Below are 21,020 nucleotides of genomic sequence, written 5' to 3' on the forward strand. Positions count from 1 at the left end.
AGGCTGACCTTTGAGATGGCAAGGTGCTCGGTGACTAACCCAGGGGCTGGGCAGCAGCAGGACCCCCGACAGCCCCTCTGCGGGTCTCTCTGGGAAACAGCACACCTCCGTTAGCAGAACGCAGCGACAGAGGACGGCACCCTAAAACTGTACCACGGCGTAACGTGTTCAAAATAGCTGTCCTTGAGATGCCTGGAACAGAAAAAGGATCTAATTGCTACAAACTGGAGTTGTGCGAACTGGAGTTAACAGGTTGGGGCTGCGTGACAGAAGAGCGTAGCTCATGGTAGAGTAGAGGCACAGAAACAGAAGGAGATGATGAAGGGAGAGGAGGCAAGTCAGGCGGGAGCGATGAGGTAGAAGTCGTAGAAGCAGCGGAGATGTTTATGTTGATAGAAAGCTGTTTGGCTTGCCTGAAAAAGCAAGGAAAGAGGTTCACGCATAACAGCGAAGGGGAGAAGGAAGGAATATTTTTCGGGTAGGCAGTGCCATGGTTGCAGTAGCAGCATCCTGGATGATGAGATGGCATCAGCCAGACGAAAGGTGAAGCAAGACCTCCCTGGGGCACTGGGCAGGGACGAGGGAGACGCTTTGTCTTAGGATTTCAGATCACTGAAGGAGCTCAGCAGCAGCAGCAGCAGTCTCTGTCAGGCTCCTCAGGGCTGTGTGAAGGAACCATGGAGCTGCCTTTCCTAGGGGAACCCCTGCACGAAACAAAAGCTTTGGTTTAGTTTTTACATTAAGCTTAAGTTTTGAAGACAAGGAAAATAAATTAAACACATGCATTTTACAGATGAAGTATGTTCTTTACAAGAATCTTCAATTTGAAAGGGGATCACCTGGTAGAAGTCCCAAGGTTTTCTGGACGCTACCCCAAGTGTCTCAGGCCTCTCCGGTCATCTAAAATGTTTGAAACTTTGCAAATTGTCTGGCACCCATTTACTTTTTTTTTTTTTCCCTTTGATATTTGTTCACTGTTGTTTCTCATCAAAGCCACAAACTTACTTCTTCTGCTCAATGCAGTTTTGTGCAAACAGATCAAGCTTTGGGGTCCAGAAACACCAATTTCCTAGTCTTGCCTTCATTAACGGGAACGGTAGTGTTCATCTGGCAAGATTACTCACTTCATCAGAATTCTTCCTGCCAAGCGCTTCCCTCACAGACCCTTCCTGCCCGTAGCTGGGGGTCTGTTTGTTTAAGTGAGAGACTGAGGGGACAACGTCCTAGAGAAAAAAACACGTGTTAGCAGCTGATGGCTTAGAAAGAGCCTTAGGTACCTGCCCATAGCCATCCCGTAACGATGACTGGACAGGTGAAAGGGGCGCTACTTTTATTCAGTAGCATCTCTTTGCAATTCTTGTATCATCTCCGTTCTCTTCTCTGTGCAGCTCCGAATTGCATTTTAAAAATAGAAATGCAAGAGAGTTACAGATAGTGCACAGTGAAATTATTAATTAATAATGTGTTCACAACTGCCATCAATGTTTGCCACAACAATGCACAACGCTATTCGGGTTGATTTGTTTTAATTTAATGTAGCTGCTTATAGATTAAGAGTAGGCTGACCTTGGAAACTTAGAGCGTGAGGAAGTAGCACAGGTATTAGTTTTCCTTTTTTAATTCTCCTAAATTCAAATGCGGCTGACAGCTAAGATGAAAGATTCCAACCGCTTGTACCAAGCACCAGCAAAGCTTGGGGTAAGTGGAACAAACAATTGGAAAGGTGGAGAGAGAAACAGTTCTTCAGTGCCTGATAGATGGAGAACTGTTCTGGGATGCGGATGTTTCCATCGAAGGAAATTGATAATGAAAGCTATTTGTAACAATACTGCTGCAATTTATGCTGAGAGATTTGTTTCTTTTTAACACTGTGAGGTGTTGGCGACCTGAGATCTACTAACACCTGAGGTACAGAAACCCGGATCTCTTGCGGTGACGATATAATACACGCGTGGGGATGGGGAATGCTTTCCTGGCAGCTTAGGCCATGTTCCCAGTCACCAGCAATGCGTGCAGAGGCTCAGCTCACGGGAGCTCCCTTCCTCGGCCACTTCCCCGCTGTGCCTCCGTCACGGCAGATGTCAGGCCCTCCTGTGTGCCTGCTGTGGAGCAGGAGCGTGCAGATGGGTGGCTGGGCCACTGCACTGAGTGCTTGGTGGTAGCTCCTGGCACGTGCTCCCTCCGGAGCTAAGGCAGCGCCATGCTGCTCTCACTGCTCTGCGAGCACAGGGGCACCTGAAAGCCAGGTGGGCCGGCCTTCGGGCAAATGGTACCTCTCTTGGCATTCCCAATGCTTTGAAACTTTAATCACAGAAAAATGGTGCAACACGATGATCTTTTCACAGCAAGTAGAGCAGGATATTTATCTGCTTTTCCTTCAGAAATCCCCCCTTCTCCTTACCTTGCCTTGTTGTTGTACAGAAACTTGACAGAATTGCCCATGTTGTAGTGTTGCAGAGACCCGAGTTAATGGTCAGGCTCACATCCAGAGAACAGGAATGTACAGCATAAGCAGTAAAGGTCCTTAGATACATGGCAGATTAGTAGAGATCTTAATTCTAAGGTATCTTGCCTTTTTTTTAAATATAATTTCTCTTAGCCTCTCACCATAACTGTAATATAATTTGTATGTGCTAATTTACTTGTAAATGTCACTCTAGAAGACATTGAAGAATGTGGATGTGAATTTGCTCTCAAAAACTGTGATGTCTCATTTTCTCTCCTCTCTAAGGCTTTATTCGTGCTCTAATTCTGTTGCTGAATCAGTTAGCAATGGCTGTTGTGTTTTTTTTTTCCAGTAGAAATAATTTTTTCTTTTAATTGTTCTCATGTAACAAATCTAAACTTTTTGATGAGCACAGATGAGTTTAAGACATGCTTTTCAGATGTGCAGTGTATTCAGTTTCTAATTTTTTTCCACAAATGATGCTACTAATCCGCTATGCTCTCAGACGAGTGCCTTATTAAAATCTTCAAATTTTATGATGCCCATTAGTAAAAATGTGAAGTAAGAAAATTTCCAGTCAAAATCCCCTGTTTATTCAAGTATAAATTGATACCTACAAACACACGTAGGTTTATAGCCAGGATCCTGAAATACATCATTGTCACTTAGGGACACACCACAGTAATAAGCAGGCAGTAAGCCAACGTATTTCTAGAAAAAGTTTCTTTTCTTTCCTTTCCTCTCATTCCACTGAAAATTTTTGGTCTATCAGATGAAACACTAAGGTTAAAAGTTGTCATCTCACTTGAACGTAAAACGGAGAAAGAGAGAGCGCACGTTCTGTTGCAACCTCTTCATTGTCAGTAATATGTGCATAGATTTCATCAACTTCAAAAGAAGCTTAATTATTTTAATTATTATTATTAAATATTATTATCTATTTAATTGCTAATCTGTATGTGTGTGTATAACAAATTCTTTCTTAGCTTAAGAATCAATGTAGTAATTTGGAATATTTTGTGTTGATTAACTTCTCATTTTTGTGTAATTTACATGAGCATTTATCTTGCTGGCTTTTTATATGCTTGTATATAGGTCAGCAAAGAAACTTAACTTGTCTTTTTTTTTTTGAAAAAGCAATGGCACTTACTAATATAAACTACGCTTAATGTTTCTTTTTTTTTTATTATTTTATTTTCTTGCAGAGCTGGAGTGGACCAGAGAAATTACTTGCTTTAGATGAACTTATTGACAGTTGTGAACCAACACAAGTAAAACACATGATGCAAGTGATAGAGCCCCAGTTTCAAAGAGACTTCATTTCCTTGCTCCCAAAAGAGGTGAGAAATACAGGGTAATACAGTACTGGGCAGTGCATCATCTGCTACCTTTTAAATACTTCCATGCTAATTGTGGCGTTCATTTTTGCCAACATAATGAAGTAAACTGATGTTAAAAAGGTCCGTAAGTTGATACACTGCCATACCATAGTAACTGTCGTTTCACGTTAACATACCTTTACGTTTTGATAGGCATTTAGATACCTGGAAATATGGATGACTCCGTTAAACAAAGTCCCCATAACTTTACAAATATCTCTGTATCTTAATTGGGCTGGTGGCTGTATTTTTGTTTTGAGAACTAGTTCTTTTATATAGAATGCACACGCACATTTCCTCCAGGTGTAAGGCCTCTCTGCACATTATTCTGTAAGGATAAGCACTGTCGTTTAATACTTTAAGTAATATTTTTTTGGTTAATGTTAGTTTTGAATTTATTTTAAACAAACTAAACCTGAAAGTCTGTACTGAAAAAAACAACCAAAGTAAACCCAGAAAAGCCCTTCTTGCTAAGGATAAAGGCAAGCCCTAATTAACTAGATATCCTGCAGTAAATCCTTTACGGCAAATCTGATCATATTGTATCAGGTTAAGGAGAAGCTAAGACTTAGATTTGAGTGTGTGCTTTGCAGCATGTGTAAGTAAATGTCATCCACAGAAGAGTAATCCCTGATGTCCTCACAACTAGAACATGGGATTAGACATGAAGGATTATAAACCCAGTTTGCTACAATCGTTAAATGAATGCATTTCATTTCACTTAGAAATGATATTTCTCACCCCAACTGATTTTAGCAAATGGGAACTTGTTTTGTTGTCTGGAGTGAGGAGGCAGTGCATTTTTTTTTTTTTTTGCCAGACCTCCCTGTTGGGTTTGCCACGTGAAACTTTACCATGAGGGCTGGTATTTGGAAGTCTTCATTCACCAACACATTTAAAAGCAAGTTCTTAGTAGATGCTCTGGTGCTGGGATTTGGTTGCTATGTTTAATATGCCCTTACTTACTGTGGAGGCTGTTCTGCATCTCCATTTCTCAACAGTCTTTCTGGTGTATGTTCTATTTTTGGAATACTTAGATGTACATGACCCTTCTTCCCATTTATCTACTATCATATCTTTGTGGATTAGGAAATGTCACAGCCTTCCCTTGGGTTTTGCTGGTTAGCATTTGTAAGGCTCGGAAGCAGTTTATGCAGTGAATGTTGACTTAGTACACGTGACGTAAGTATTTACAGAGCGCTCTGTGTGGTAGCCTTCATGTATGTAGGGGATGCTGGGGGAGGAGAAGGGTCTAGTAAGATCTCTGGGCTGTTGCCACGTTCATAAAGAAGCTGCCCAAGGCAGCCTTAGTTCAGAGGCAGAGGAAGAAAGACTCTATCTCGATTTTGGGAAAACAGAAGATATTTTGTCACTTCTGCACTTCCTATTAAATCAAAAATCTTAATAATTGATAGCAGTAACTCCCAGCTGAGTTAGCTTTCTTTGCCTGACTTAGTGCCAAAACTAACTCAAATACAACCAGTTATGCAGTTGCATTGTAACTAATGATCATGTTGTTATTCAGTTTTAGCAATTTCTTCACAACAAGGCTTTGCTATTTAGCTGTAAAATATTTCTTATCTCTTATTTGTTCCTTAACTCCACCGTAAGATACATGTGTTTAATTTTATTTATTTTTAGTGGTTGTTCTTGCCTCTTGAAACCAGAATTGTCAAGTGCTTAGTTTCATGAAAGGCTGGCTTGGCCATGGAAGCTGGCTTAAATCATTTTTGCTTCCTAGCCCCCAGTCACTGTCACCAAAATTAACCGAGTTAACAAAACAAAACAAAAAAAAACAAGCTAAATCCATCTCTTCTCCATTTTGAAGATCATTAACCCAGATCTCTTCTGTCCCCTGCCACTCGCGCTGGTTTCAGCAGGGGGTGATGAGTAAGTGGGGGGAAGCAAGAATAATTTGGTAGGGTCAGTAATTCTGTAAGCAGGCTTCCCTACCAAAGCCAGCATCCTGCGAACGCACGCTCTCTTGAGTTGTCACTCTGCATTAACATCTCGAGGTATCTCCCACATCGTGTTGTGGTATGCAACGCGGGGATTTTATTACCTAACCAGGACAGGAAGCACATTCGAGCAGGAGGCCGCTTCTTCCAAAATGCTTTCAGCAATAGAAAGACAGTAACTTAATACCTGAATAACCAAGAAAATGTTTGCTTTCCTCCTGAGGAAACCTGCAGTCAAACAATTAATCTGAAATAATACTTGTTTTCTTACGGAGCAATTAGAAATAATTATTGAAATTACTTGTTTGTGAAAACCAGGTCTGGAAATCAACAGATTAGGAGTGTTGTTGAAATCTGCCAAAATCTTGTTGGTGCCATGGTACGAGTGGAAGAGAAAGTGAGAGGCAGCTTATTATTGGGTATTATTAACACTGCAAAGGGGAGTAGGCCTAGGTACAGCTGAGTCAAAGGTCAATCTTTGCTACCTGAAGCCTTCTTATAACTAGGCCCATGAACAGTGACAGAGGGCCTTCATCTTCTGTGTGCTGCTAATCCTAAAGTCAACTGTGAGTTGTGTTGACCCTTGATGACTACTTAGCCAAATATGGTCTAAAATAAATGTCACCCATATGTAACCTGTTTTAAAAATCAGTTGGCTCACAGATTTTAATTAACGCTACTTTAGCAAACATTCATACCTGTATAGATAGGACAAGTGATATTTAAACAAACTCTTCTGTCGGTTAAGGAACATCCAGCAAAAACGGAAAGGCTCTGTTCCATGCTTTGAGTCTTGCTGTGTGTGAGGCCATCTATCTGATGTCTGTTAGGAAACAGAGTTTCTTAAATATTTTTACATATCAGGAATTAAGTCAGAAAGTCTAAAAGGACGGGTACAGTTGCTGCTTTTGTATCAGAGAGCCTTTCAGCAAAGCCTAAATTCTGACTCCATGATTGAGTAGGGACAGAATGACTGTTCTGCAGCTATATGGCCTGGGATGCATATGGGAGCTAATGTGTAAGTTAGGGAGCAGATTCTGCAAATGTGGAGTCCTGCATGCTCGCTGTGGGCTGCAGGTGATGACTTGCAAACAAGGCGTGTAAGTGCAATCAAAATGCAAACAGTCCTGGCATACTGAATTTTTATTTCCTGCTCAGTCACTGATGGGGCTACATTACTAAAAGCAAACGTTTCTCATGTAATAAGGTCAAAAATCTTCTGAGGTCAATGGCCTATGGTTATGACTTCCTTACTGAATTTCAGTCTATGCTTCTTTAAAGGGCAGATTCTATTTATACACAACACAACTCCAGTTAAGAATTAAATACAAAAATTGTAAGCACAAAAAGATATGTCAAGCAGCCGTTAACGTGGATGATATGATTTCCCTGATAACTTTTGCATCCTAGTAGTGACAAAGACCCCACTATTTCTAAATGTAAGTAGTTGTTGTGCATCGCTTTTTATCAGCAGTGTTTTCTCTTGAGTTTTTAGCCATGGCAGCCACTTTGCTGCCTCTGATGTTTTTATTCTCAATGACTGGGGAAATACATTGTTGCTGTTCAGTAGAAAAGCTGTAGTCATCCATGATACCCTTAAGGATCTCAGTCCCTGTATTTTGGATTGTGTTTTAGATGCCTCAGTCCCTATTTAAGACTCCAACACATCTGAAGGTATTTCTGGAGATTTGGGGCTTTTATAATGGTCATTATATGGCTTAGCTCAGTCAGCTGGGGTCTGAATGCTCCCAGTAGCATTTAATGTTATCACACAGAAAAGTTCAACTTCGGTTTGTCTTATGCTGCTTACTGGGATTTCCCATAGGTTTTTTTTTGGTAACATTTTTTTTTGGTAACACATACTATGTGCAATAGCAAAGTTATGTATTTCAGGCCCTCTGCATCCAGGTCCATAAAACTCCCTGTAACATCATTGTATGTTTGCATTCTAATCAGAAATTGAGCAATATGTATGCTGGGCTTCTGCAGCTGCAGAGTACTTTTGAACTTGAGTACAAATAGCATTTATGTTTTCTATATTCGAGCTTCCTGCATGATGTTATTCATCACAGCATTCCTCATTTGGTCACGCAGCGTTGTGTTTTCCGGTTAAAAACTTCTGGTACATTTATTAGATAAAATATTGGAGACATGATTATTTTGGTACAGCTGGTAATGGTTCGTGGTAATATGGATGACATTTTAAAAAAGCATAATAGCCAGTGATTTCAGCTGACATCTATTCTCTTGCAAATAATATACATTTTTGATGTGATCTGTATGGATTTAGTTATCTAAGATGATTGCTATACTTTTCATGTGCCCACTGGAACAAACTGTAGCTCTGTTAAGTTTCTGAGAACATTTAATAATTTATTGTTTCAATTTTCCGTATTTCAGCCTCTGTTGTGTGATAATACTTTGAGTTACTTCCCTTTTCCTTTCAAAAGCAATTCAGAAAATATGCTCCCTTTTTTTCACAGCTGGCACTGTATGTGCTGTCATTCCTGGAACCCAGGGACCTTCTGCAGGCAGCCCAGACATGCCGTTACTGGAGGATTCTGGCTGAAGATAATCTTCTCTGGAGAGAGAAATGCAAAGAGGAGGGTAAGGCTGAGCAAAAAGATGAATGTAACAGCGTTGCTGCCATAAAAAGTGCAGTTCATTTACATAATAAGCTTAAAGTTTTACAAAGGGAATTTGGGTGATTTTAAATTTACCGCTTTGAGCTATGTGGTGCATATCTGTGTTGGAAGTAGGAAGCAGAAATAATCTGTGGACTACTAGCAATGATACTAGACTTAAGTTTGAACATCCTATTCATAAGGGTGTATACTAGGGGTATGGTTTTAAAATACTGTTATTTTCACTTTGTCAGGACTGGTTTTATTCAAAGTAGAACCAAAGCAAATACGAGCTGAGATGGAAAAACAATAGGTGCACAGTCTTGCAGTTTGTAAATAACATGCAGGAAGAACTGCAGAGGTTGGGTAGAATGGGCACTGTAATTCCATGTCAGTGGTAGGAAAATTAACGGAGAAATTTCATAGGGTAGGGAAGGAAGATGGTAACTTGGTTGCTCAGGGAAGGGGACACAGTTCCATAAGCCATGCAGATTGGACAGCTCATGACAACTCAAGATATGGTGGTTCAGCAGCAATATGAACGGACAATAAAAAGCTTCCAGGGAAACAACCTCCTATTTGAAAACAACAAAAAAAAAAAAGGTAAACTTTTATTTCTAAGCAGAAATACATGAACAAGGAGTCAGTTTCTGGAGGCAGAGCACATGCCTTTGACCTCAGAGCAGCGTCCTTACTGGCCATGGGCAAACACAGGTACCATCCAGTCTGCCTCAGAGTCCTGAGAGAAGAACTCGTGAGAGGTCTATGCAAGGGCTTTAAAAATGATGACAGAATGAATGTAGCTGGGTATTTTTAAAGGCTCCCTAAATTAATGAGTTGTTCTTTTGCAATGGAAATCAGGTGTCTAACCTCGTAAATCTTAAGATTCTCCTCTTACCAATTTCAGTGAAAAATGCAGTAAGAGGACAGAATGAGAAAAAAGGAAAATGTTGAGAGGCATGAGTCTGCATTTGTGAGCCTGAGAAGTAAAAAATAAATAATAAGTAAAAATATGTACAAATAAGTAAGAATATGGCTAGGCATGAGAGTACTGACAAAACAGTATTTTAGCCTGTTCAGACTTAGTGAGGAGCTCAGTAATATGAAGGCACAGTTAATTCAAGACTTGCAGATAGAAACACTAGAAAAGGGGCTAAAAGCAGGATGAAATCCACGTAGTGGCAACAGACAAGACTCAGGCTAGTAATGAGATGCAGTGGAGAGAGAAGCTGTGTAGAAAAGATGGATGGGTGAGAAAGAGAATTGGAAAAAAAACAAAAACAAAAACAACCTATAATAGCAAGGATGAAACAAAGCACTACCTCTTAAGTACCAATTCAGCCAGGGCACAACTGTACATAAATTGAAGCCAGGCAAGGGCGTAGCTTTGTGAAAGAAAATAAAATAATTTAGGAGAGCACTAATATCAAGAATCACAGTGAACTTAAAGGTAACAAAGATGCATGACCAGAGAGGAGGTGCACACAAAGAAAGAATTGCCTTTCGAATGGCTTTGAAATGAGAGTATGAGCGGTTGTGGAGTTTGCTGGCTGATACTTATTTGAAAAAGGCAATATTCTGCTACATTTCCTCAATGTAAAGAAAAAGGGATCCAAAAACAAGGCAGTAGATTGCTAGGAAGGAGTGATGAACAAGAGCATTTTCAGCCACATGATTACCGTAATGATTGTGCTTGGAAGACCAGGGAAGATGTAGTATCAGGAGCAGGGTGGTGTCACTGACAAAATGCAAATACTGGCATGGAGAAGATGAGCAGAACCCTCTGGCAGGAGGTTGTTATGTCGATGCAGTATTTAATTTCAGAGTTCACTGTAAGGTTTGGGAGGGAGAGAAGTTGTTTTATTGGGGTTGGACTCATCACTCCCTCTTCCCCCCCTCCCCTTCTGTTTTTTAATTTTTTATTTTAATCCATTTTAGGGATTGATGAACCGTTACATATCAAAAGGAGGAAAGTAATAAAACCAGGCTTTATACATAGTCCATGGAAAAGCGCGTATATTAGACAACACAGAATTGATACCAACTGGCGGCGAGGAGAACTTAAATCGCCTAAGGTAAGTTTCTGAGCTGTGGACATGGTGCCATGAACAAAGCAAGGTCAGCTCCAATTATTTTTTTTTTCTTCAGACAAGCCAGACTAGCCATGCACAAAAAGCAGTGTATTTTACAAAAAGGAAATAATTTGTATTTTAGCTTACCATGTTTTTACATTAATTTCTGAGCACCCTGTTAGGAAATCAAAATGGGATGCTTCATATAACGAAATTGGTGCACTGCTGGTTTAAAAAAATCTGCAGAATTTGGTGAATGCCTATGCCAGTCTTTGTGAGGGAGATAATCCCAGAGTCTTGATTGGGAATACTTTTGTTTAAAATTAAACATACAAACATGCATATTTGTAGAGCTGGGCCATGTACCTACACAAAAACATTCCACAGCCATTCTATGACCATTTCATGCTTAGTTTAATAGATATTCTTATAAATTGAGCAACACAAGGCAGTAACTGTGTTCCATATTAAGATTTTGTTTTTTAAAATATTAACATATTTAGCAATATTGATTTCATAGTCTCATTAAGTCTTTTCCAATACAAAGATATGAAGCAATACCTACAACATTTTTAAAAATAAATTAGCAACTGTCTAATCAAACCCATATTGAACTATCAGTCAAAAACATGAAGAAAAAACATATATCCTTTTAGACAATTTCCCCGTTTTCTTGATTCCTGTACAACGAAACAGTAAGAACAAAAAAATTCCTGTGAAAACCCTATGGATATATCCTGCTGTTTATTTGGCTGTGACTTATGTACATCTCTGGCAATGGCTCTGTATTTCTTGCCTTGATACGCCACATCAAGTTATCTTGGAATTATTATTAAAATTACAGCCTCAGGCATTAGCCAAATGCCCATTTCATTTTGATGAACATCTTGAAGAGTGCTCAGATATCTTGAATAAAAGCATTCTTCATTCTGTGTGTTCTGATAACTGTTCTTTTACTGTATTGCAGTAAAATACACGGGAGTTTTTCCCAAATCAAGTATCGAAAATCCTACACCTGTGGAGTTACATTCCAATCTACATTTCCAGCACTTTAAATGCTCGCTTTTTCTTGTATTTAATTTAATTTACTGTTTATAGTTTCTGACTGTGGTGCTGCCTGGCATTTAACAGATTACAATGGTAAGGGGAAAATACACATGGGCAGCCTTGACCATAGAAATACAAATATGCAGCAAATAATACAATGCCCTGCTTTTTGTTCAAGATTGAAACGACTCTTAAAATATAAAAGTCTGAGGGAAAAAAAAATAAAAAAATAATGATTATGAATATGCAATGGAGTAACTGCAGAGGAATTAAGCAATGTCCAGCTACTAATTTATCCTACTTTTATTACTGATTTATCCTGGTACTTGTAGGAGGTTTAAAAGAACTGTGGTATGCTTGACAAGCAATGCAATATTACTTCATGGAGGAAGGAAAATACCTTCTTTGGTCTCAGCTGGCAGTAAATTAGACTTGACACACAGGATTAAGGGGCCATATTATTTTTGAAGTTACTCTACCATTTTATAATTTATGAATCAGAATAGCACTTTGTTTCCCCTGCTTATCTCTGATCGCCTGGGTTAAATCGTGAGTGTACATTTTCATGTTCTTTATTGTCAGGTGCTCAAAGGTCATGATGATCACGTCATCACATGCCTTCAGTTCTGCGGTAACCGAATAGTGAGTGGCTCTGATGACAACACATTAAAAGTGTGGTCAGCAGTTACCGGCAAGGTAAGTTGAGTATGTTGCTGAATTGCTTAGGAAAAGAGCTAGTAAGAGCCATAGGTTACCAGCTACCACAGTTTTATCAGACCACGCCCAGCGTGGTCTTCAGTTTGTCTGGCGCAAGATTCAGAAAAAATACTGGTAAACACTTAGTCATCTTTTCCTACACAGAATCTAATCTAGTTCAAAAAAGTCACCTTGATGTGAAATTACAATGCTGCTCATGTTACTGTTGGCATATATCCTTGTTCTCTTGGCAATTCTTCTATTCTTGTGGAGTCATTTGTGACATGGATTCTAAAGATTTTGGACAGATATGTTGCTTTATCTCCCCTAAAGCTTAATTTAGCCTGCTTTTACCCCTCTAGATCTCACTTGTCTTCTATCATTCTTTCTGTTGTTTCTAAGTTATTGAAATGGTGTGTTGATTTTACTGGCTCTGTTTTCAAATACAGTTTGTTTTTCGTTCTAAGCTACTATATTGCTGAGCCAGAAAAAAAAATGTAACTTGCTTTAGGTTTAAATATTTCCTATTAAATTAGATCCAGCTCAGGCAGGAATTTAATAAGCTTCAATAATTTAATTTTGGCTTAGAGAAGCAAAACAATATGTGCAATCAAAAAGACAGTACTGAACATTTCACTCATGTTAGAACATCACAGCTACTCAGCACACAGCTTTTGTTTTAAGGTGACTGTCCATGCTCTATATAGATACAGAAATGACCTCAGGGAAATAGTAGTTTTTCCTTCTAAACTGGTGTCATGTATCCTTTGTTTTGTTTTAATGATACAGTTATTTGAACACCAGGACAGCTTTTGAGGATAACATGTTTAAGATGTAAAAGGTATCCACTTACAACATTTAAGCTGAATGTGTAAAGCATTTGTCTTTGCATGCCTAGAAATTCCTCAATAGGATTGTAAATACTACTGTGGGGAAGAATAAAATTAAAAGCAATGGGCAGCTTCACCCTGCCTCTACTGACTTCCCTACAACAAGCTGTCTAATGAAGGAACCCATATTAAATTTTTCATTTTTTAATTGAAAAGGGCAGGCTAAGCTCAGGTGAAAAATACTTGCTTTCTATATATCACCCTCTCAAAAGCAAAATGTTCTTTTAAATATATAAAGTTGATCATACTAGCATGACTTATCAGTTCACGTTCAGTAATTTTTTTGACAGTAATTACAAATCCTAGTGTGACTATTTACCTCCATCCTTAAAGAGAGCTAAGTATTGTATGTGAAAGATGGAAGACTGCTGTATTAGCCCTTATGCCTACTGATACTGAAGAATTAATAACAGGAACCCTGAAGGTTGGTTTGTGCAAATGAACATGACTAAATAATCCCCTTGACAGATGTAAAGCCCAAAATAAGGGTTCTGTGTTCTTACTGCTTTAGAAGGATGATTTCTTAAAATATGAACAAATCAGTTGAAATTAAAAAAAAAAAAAATGTTTTGGAGCTGTAAAAGTGAAGAGAAGCTATGAACTGAAAAAGATGGATTTGCTAGCAGTGAATTAAGCTAGAAGCCAGGAATTGTAGAATACTGGTAAAAGATATTAAAGAACTGGAAATCTATCTACAGCAGAAAAGCAAGGAATTTTCAAGTATGTTTGTTAGAAGGAACAGGATATTACCAACAGAAATTAGTGTACTATTGGTCACTGATGCAGAAAAAGTATTTTTGGAGAAAAGTCACATGATGGAAATACAACATGCAGTGGTGATAGAACACTTTATTTCAGCAGAAACTTGAAAGGTTGTTAAACAACAACTACCAAAGTTAGGGCTTACTTTATTACAGCTGATCTAGATAGCCTGTATTTTCTGATTTGTTTCTAAAGTTACTTGTGTTTCTTCAAAAGGAGAAGAAAGCTAAGATGTGTCATTATTTATATGGAGTAAACTAAAGACTGTGTATTTAGGATACATTATCTCAGATAAAAAATATTGGACTACGTGAAGAGGAGTCAACTAACAGTTAGAGGAAGGCCATGGAAATTAATGCCACTTAGCATTAGATTACAGAAAAAGAGATCATCAAACAGTCTTGACCTCTTTTCTCCTGCAGATATGGGTTTGACTGATAAAAATAATAGTGCTGAAATAGATGGCCGTGTGCGCTGCAAGACTGTATCCAACGACACAGGGGAAGAAAATAGAGCAATGCGAAAATCAACATGGCACATATTTAAATGGGTTAGAACGTGGGTAATTAGAGAGATCATGTTGTTAATGTAAATGCAGAATCTTTACGGAGTATCTTTCTAGAAGGGTCTTGCAAGGATCTGTTCTTGTCTGTACTAATTAGCACTTTACTGCTGCTTGATGAGAAAGCCATATACAGTCATTACTTACAGGAATACAGACTGAGAGACAGAGGCAAACCGCTGGTCCAGAGTGGGTGAGGTTTTATACAAGTAGGTGTGAGCAAACGCTGTTTCTACATGGTGAAAAATCATGTCATACAGCTAGGATCAAAGAAGGCAGGCCGCGTGTGTGTAATGGGGGATTCTCTCCTGGGCAACGGTAAAGTCTGAGAAAGGTTTGAAACGCGGTCTTACAGTATTGATGCTGTAGTGCAGCTTATAGACTGTGATGTTTCTGGGAAAAACAAACAGAAAAATAAAATAGGAGTATATGGCTTATAGGTTGGTGGTAGAACTACTGAGTGAATGCTCTCTCCAGTTCTAACACATATGCTTCAGAAACATACTGGAAAACCTTCAGTGACTCAGAAAAATACTGAGAAAAAGACTTAGGGCCACAAAACACATCCTGTACTGAGAAATTTGGAAAGACAGTTTACTTTATCAAAAGCAAGATTATAGGGAATATTCCTTATAGTCAAAGTACCAACAAGAGAGAGAGAAATTTGATGAGCATTTTCTAACAGATGGAATTTTTAGTTCAAGCACACAGAAGTCTCCAGGAGTCTTCTGGCTTTTGCTATGAGAGACCAATGTTATCTCCTTGAATACTTTTCTTAAATTTCCCTTCAACTCTGTCAAAACAGTAACTGAGCCACCCATTTATTTTCAGTGTTTGAGAACACTAGTTGGACACACAGGCGGAGTCTGGTCATCACAGATGAGGGACAACATCATCATCAGTGGATCTACAGACCGAACTTTGAAAGTCTGGAACGCTGAGACCGGAGAATGCATACACACCTTGTACGGCCACACCTCCACGGTGCGTTGCATGCATCTCCATGAGAAAAGGTAAGTCTGCCCAAAGTGACAGCCACGGTTTGGCTTGTAATTTATGCCGTGTTTACAGAAAATGCTTGTTAAACTTGGGTGCCTAATCAAACACTGAGTGAAATACAAAACAGGCAAAGCATCCAAACTAAACTATATAAATCAACACAAGGGAGGCGATGATTAATAGAAGCAAGAGCATAAAGAGTGCTAATTAAAGAACAGAAAATTAAGAGTCATGGACTTTATAAAGTCACATTTTACCTTATTTCAAAACTAATTCTGTTATGCTGTGATCCAGTCTCCCACACTGTGAACAATTTCTTCTTAGCTTTTTGTAAAGGTTAAAAACTTTTACTCATTTTGCAGAATGACTTTTTAAGTATTGTTGGTGCAGTATTTTATTAAGATTTTAACTGATTGCATCATAATTTCTGCAATAGTATGTCATGTCTTGATTCAAGGAACATTGGCAGAGCTCCCTTACTTGGCTATGGCATGGAGTAGTTGACAGAGTGCCCATTGGGTGTATTTCTTCTTTTTTTGAAGAATGATGAGGTTTTCCTTTACCTGTTCCTTTAATATTAATTCCTTTTCATTTCTGTTCTTGCCTGAAAACGCTCTTAAAAGTATAAACTGAAAAAAATCAAGCAGAATAACTGTTCTTTTAGTAAAGTATAACTTCTAAAGATCTTCTGTGTTTCATTGTTACAATTAGTTAACTCAGTCATTAAAACTGGATGCTCAAAGCACTAACTTGAACTCAACATATTCATAAGCTTTCATGGGTGGACACAATAGTCCACAGCTTCTCATGGCATTATTTTGCTGTTCAGGAATGAAGTGCTTTTTAAATACTGATTGCTAATTATGTCAAATATATCCTGGAGAGGTGAGTAAAACAAGGAAGAAAAACACTCAAGTCATTTGCAACCCTAATGAAATGTCATACCAAACCAGGTCTTGGTAGCTAGTGGACAAATGCTATCTAGTGTCCCAAATTGTAACTTATAACTGATCTGTAGCCAAATCTAATTGTTTTAATGCTTTTATTTCCGATGCTAAGTATAGGAGGGGTTTTCTTGTTCCTCCAGAGTGGTGAGTGGTTCTCGAGACGCTACGCTGAGAGTTTGGGACATAGAGACGGGCCAGTGTTTACATGTTCTGATGGGCCACGTAGCTGCAGTTCGGTGCGTTCAATATGATGGCAGAAGGGTTGTAAGTGGTGCATATGATTTTATGGTCAAAGTGTGGGATCCAGAGACAGAGACCTGTCTGCACACGCTGCAAGGGCATACTAACAGAGTCTATTCATTACAGGTAAGTGATTTGCATCTGCTGCTTTAGTTTCCTTAAGTAGCATTTATAGTCAGTGTATTTCATCTCGTTTATTAAATTGTGAGTACCTACTCCAGAACTGTACAGGCCACAGGAATATAGGATCATCTGTGATAGTCTCCCATTTTTAATAGTTATATATTGTCTTAATTTAGAGAGTGAGGTTTTTTTTTAGAGGAGCATTTTTAAAGCACCCAACACAATGAAGCCCAAATCTCTGTCCCAGCAAGTTAAGTAGTTTTGCAGTTTTGTTTTTTTTTTTTTCCCCATGTATTTTGGAGCTTTGTTATCGGTTTCCCTAAAAGAAGTTCTAATGTTACTATTTAAATAAATCAGATAATACAGTATTTGAAAATGTGCCAGAAACCTCATTGGATTAGTGTTCTGAATTATACAAATCTGTTTATCCTTATTTTGTAGTCACATCTTCTAGTTCCAAGCTGTAATTCACAGTAAGGCTAAACCTAAAATTTGAATGCCCTGACATAAATCTCCAGTCTTCTGCTTCCTTTTCTCAGAGTAGAGGCTTACAGTTGTGAGGCTTTGTCAGCAGAGACATGTTACTGTAGATGCAGGTTATTATTGGTATTACTTTATGGCATGGTTTTATTGCTTACCTGTCACCTGACTTTTCACCAGCCCTATGCTGGCAAAGACATACATAGACCTCGCGTAGACTTTTCTTACCTTTACTAATCCAAGAGATCATCTTGTTCATTCATAAAGTCAAAGCATCACTTCCAGGCACATAAAGGAGAAAGAAATTAATTTCATGCTTGTGCCTGTTCTCACCACAATCTGGCAGAACTTGAAAAAGAAATTAACAATTACAGTTTACAACCAGGAAGTAGCATTCGGTATGTAACTAGTCTGGATTATGGCACAGAAAGTGAAGCTCTGTGCTAGAGACGTTTTTCCTAAATTCTTTCATCATAAGGTTTTTCTCACCATAATAGATTAAATGTGAGCAAGATGCCTAATTTATTTTCTTCTGAAAAATATGTAGTAAAATTTATCAAATATCTCCAGCCCTTCCCTTACATTTATATGCTGAGGAGTATTCTTGTATCGAGCAGCAAACAAGTTAAAAATGCTGTACTACCTATCTCTTAAAAATATTACAGTTTTATTTCATCTGGTGCAATTGAGGAATAGTGTATGTTATTCTGCCTTATGTTCACTAGTCGCTCTTGTTTTGGCTGATGAATATTCATGTCTTGCTCTGATACTGTACTAATAATGGATCAAATAGTTGGGTAATGTTACTCACACTGATTGTATTTATACCCTGTAAATGGAAGTTAGTATTATAAAAATAAATGTCTAGAGAGCAGAAGGCTACAGGTGCTTACAGTTTGGGGAGAGGAAGATTCATTAAATTTGCATGGTGAGCTCCTGCTGAGATAGCCCTAAACAATACAACTCCCATAAATAGAATAATCAGGCTGATAACCAGCCTGCCTTCCCCATCCCTGCTCCATAGTGGATTCTCTTACAGTTCAGTATTTCCCCTTCTGTGGACCCCCTACCATTTGCCAGAGATCCTTATAATCTTAAGACTACAAACCATGTTGCATTTTCTTAGTAGTCTCTTTCTTAGTTGCCTTTGAAACGATCCACAGATTCTCAGGGTCCTTGAGTAAGTTCAGCTTAGAAAAGAAAAACATTCCATGCTGTTTCCACCCAAAAAGTGTGCTGGCTACTCACCATTCCTGGTCCTTTATCCACACTCAAATTGTTCACATCTTGTTTGGGAAGTAGGGTGCCCAAAACAGGATGCAAAATTCCAGTCAAAGTCGTAACAATGCTTGCTAGAATTGAAAAGTTATTTTACATGCCTTATATAGCATATGTCTATTTCAGACACCAGAGTGTCTGTTTATGGTATATATTTTCTTTACCAGAAATGCAGTGTATGCTGGTAAGCAGTCTGCATGTGCCAGTCACTCCCTAAATGCTTTTGAACTGAAGTGCCACGCTCAACCACATTTGGAGGCAGTGATTTAAGATGTTCTAAGAGCTAAGAGATCTTTTATGAAAAGCAGCAGTCAGATAGCTGAGTTCTCTTAACTGGGTTCTCTCTTCTCCTTTACGGGATACCAGTCAGTCCGGACGGACAAATAGTGTCGCATTGCCCTACCTGTAGCAAAGGCTTCTGCCTAGTCATCGTTTTCCCAGGCTGCAGTTGTACCTGCCTGTGTTCAAGCCAAGTTCACATCTTCACAATTCTCTCTCAGCTTTTACACTCTTTGCGCTGGGTTAATTTTACCATTTGAAATGTCACACGAGTCCTAATGAAAATACTAATTGCCAGAACTCCCAGAAATCTTTCTGATATTTCTAATAACATGGTAAACAAAGTTCTGAACTGGAAGTATCCCTGCACCAAATTTGCCTGCCTCTTGATGAAAATACAGCCAAGACATCTGCTGCTTCACATGGCTTTTTACCATCACAGAAGAAATATTGGTTAAGCACATTTTCCCAAAAATGGACATTTTGTTGTTACTTACTACATTGTTTACAACCAGACGGATTATTTGTTAGTTTCTTCTGGAAGTTGAAGTTAGGCTGACTGATCCAGAATTCTCCATCTCCCATCATCGTCCTTCAATAAAGAGAGAAATTGTATTTGCCATCTGAAGTCTTGTCTATCTTCCATGAGTTCTCAAAGATAGCAGCAGATGTCTCTGGAATTGTCTTCAAACAACTTGCCTTATGCATTTTTTTCCTTATTCTAGCAGCAGCTCGTATTCAGTTGTCACCGATGTCAGTGCTGTTAGCCTACACTCAGATGGCTGAGGACTGAAACAAAAAAAAGTTAAATAGCTGGCCTCATTTAGTGTTTCCTTCCCACTGTGCATAAATGAGCTTTTTATTTATTTTTTTTGGGCTTCTTCATTTTTTTTTTCCTAATAGTGTTTTATCATCCTTAACAGCTCTTCCTAGTTTTATCTTGTTTTGTGCTCTGCCTTTCTGATTTTGTCCCAGAGTACTCTTTTATACACACCTATTGATCTAGTTTCTACTTTTTGTACAATTCCTTGTACTTCAGCCAAGTGGGTCTTGGTAATTTACTATACTTCCTATCTTTCCTTCACACAAGGATAGTTTGTGTCTTTAAGAAAGTGCCAACTCTCCTGAACTCTTCTTCCCCTCAGAGAATAGATATATAAAAACCACATGGGAAGGAAGTCTCAATTTATTGAAGTATTCCTCCTTGAAGCCCACTGTTTTTATTCTACTGATCTTTTTTCCTTCCTTTTTTGAGAATCCTGGACTCTTATGTCATTGTCACTATCTTTCTAGTTACTTTCCACCTTTATATTCTCTACATGTCCGATCTTTTTTGTCAAAAGTATCTAATCTCTTAGCTGATTCCTCTACATGTTCACGTTTTACATATTTTTACTTTATATATATATAAGCCCAGAAAATCCAAGAATTTGGACATCTGTGTTAGCCTGTATACTTTTCCCAACAATGACTAGGAAGAGTTCCTTACTGCACACAATTATGATTATAAAATGGCTAAATCCAGCATTTTTCAATCGCATTCTCTCCATTTCCCTATGTTTTGGCTTTTGTATAGCTTGTTCTGGATTAATGTTGTTGCTCTTCTCCAGCTTAAAGTCCCCCTGACTTCTGAAAAGCAGGTTTGGCTTTTTTAATTCTTTCCTATGAAAATGGCATCCTTTTACTGTTGTACCCTGCAGTACAGCCAAGATTCTATTCTGTGTAAAAGAGTTGTATTGTATCTGAAAGACCAATGCTTCAATGTTGTTCTCCTCAAACCGAGTACCTCATAGGCCATGTCTACAACAGGAAATTACACTGCTCACAAATCACCTGCTCTAATATCAAACAATCACTTCAGTCTCTATGCAGACTGAACTTTTACTTTGTAATGCAATTTCAAAATATATACATATATAGTATCTAATGTTGCATTTAGTGAATTAAATGCTTAATAGCCTTCTTCGTATAGAGCATAGTAAGATCCTGATATAATTGCTTATAACAGATTTACCTTTCTTGTAGTTTGATGGTATCCATGTGGTGAGTGGATCTCTTGACACCTCCATCCGAGTCTGGGATGTGGAAACAGGAAACTGCATTCACACACTGACAGGCCACCAGTCTTTAACAAGTGGAATGGAACTCAAGGACAATATACTCGTGTCTGGGAATGCCGATTCTACAGTCAAAATCTGGGACATCAAAACAGGACAATGTTTACAGACATTGCAAGGT

At 38.5% G+C, this 21,020-nt stretch overlaps 1 protein-coding gene and 1 long non-coding RNA gene across 11 annotated transcripts in view; one reads left to right on the plus strand and one right to left on the minus strand.

The window, feature by feature from the left end:
• The window catches only part of FBXW7 (F-box and WD repeat domain containing 7), a 168,014-nt gene that overhangs the window by 143,973 nt on the left and 3,021 nt on the right, over nt 1–21,020 (plus strand). For all 6 annotated transcript variants that reach the window (XM_080589418.1, XM_080589417.1, XM_080589419.1 and 3 more), the window contains 7 exons: nt 3,652–3,786; nt 8,267–8,390; nt 10,346–10,482; nt 12,109–12,222; nt 15,268–15,449; nt 16,523–16,748; nt 20,808–21,018. In XM_080589418.1, the coding sequence (XP_080445544.1) occupies nt 3,652–3,786; nt 8,267–8,390; nt 10,346–10,482; nt 12,109–12,222; nt 15,268–15,449; nt 16,523–16,748; nt 20,808–21,018 (1,129 nt within the window). The remainder of the gene's footprint in view (nt 1–3,651; nt 3,787–8,266; nt 8,391–10,345; nt 10,483–12,108; nt 12,223–15,267; nt 15,450–16,522; nt 16,749–20,807; nt 21,019–21,020) is intronic.
• LOC308194061 lies at nt 8,398–20,925 on the minus strand. Of its 5 annotated transcripts, XR_013950216.1 has the most exons (5): nt 20,797–20,925; nt 17,454–19,571; nt 15,916–16,064; nt 14,584–14,829; nt 8,398–10,237 (listed from the first exon to the last, which is right to left on the minus strand). It is a non-coding gene; the product is annotated as an uncharacterized lncRNA (long non-coding RNA). The 5 variants fall into 5 exon arrangements; XR_013950218.1 differs by lacking the exon at nt 8,398–10,237 and having other exon boundaries at nt 12,232–14,829; XR_013950215.1 differs by lacking the exons at nt 14,584–14,829; nt 15,916–16,064.

Source organism: Anser brachyrhynchus (assembly GCF_964034855.1).
Source record: "Anser brachyrhynchus genome assembly, chromosome: 4".
Taxonomy (NCBI): domain Eukaryota; kingdom Metazoa; phylum Chordata; class Aves; order Anseriformes; family Anatidae; genus Anser; species Anser brachyrhynchus.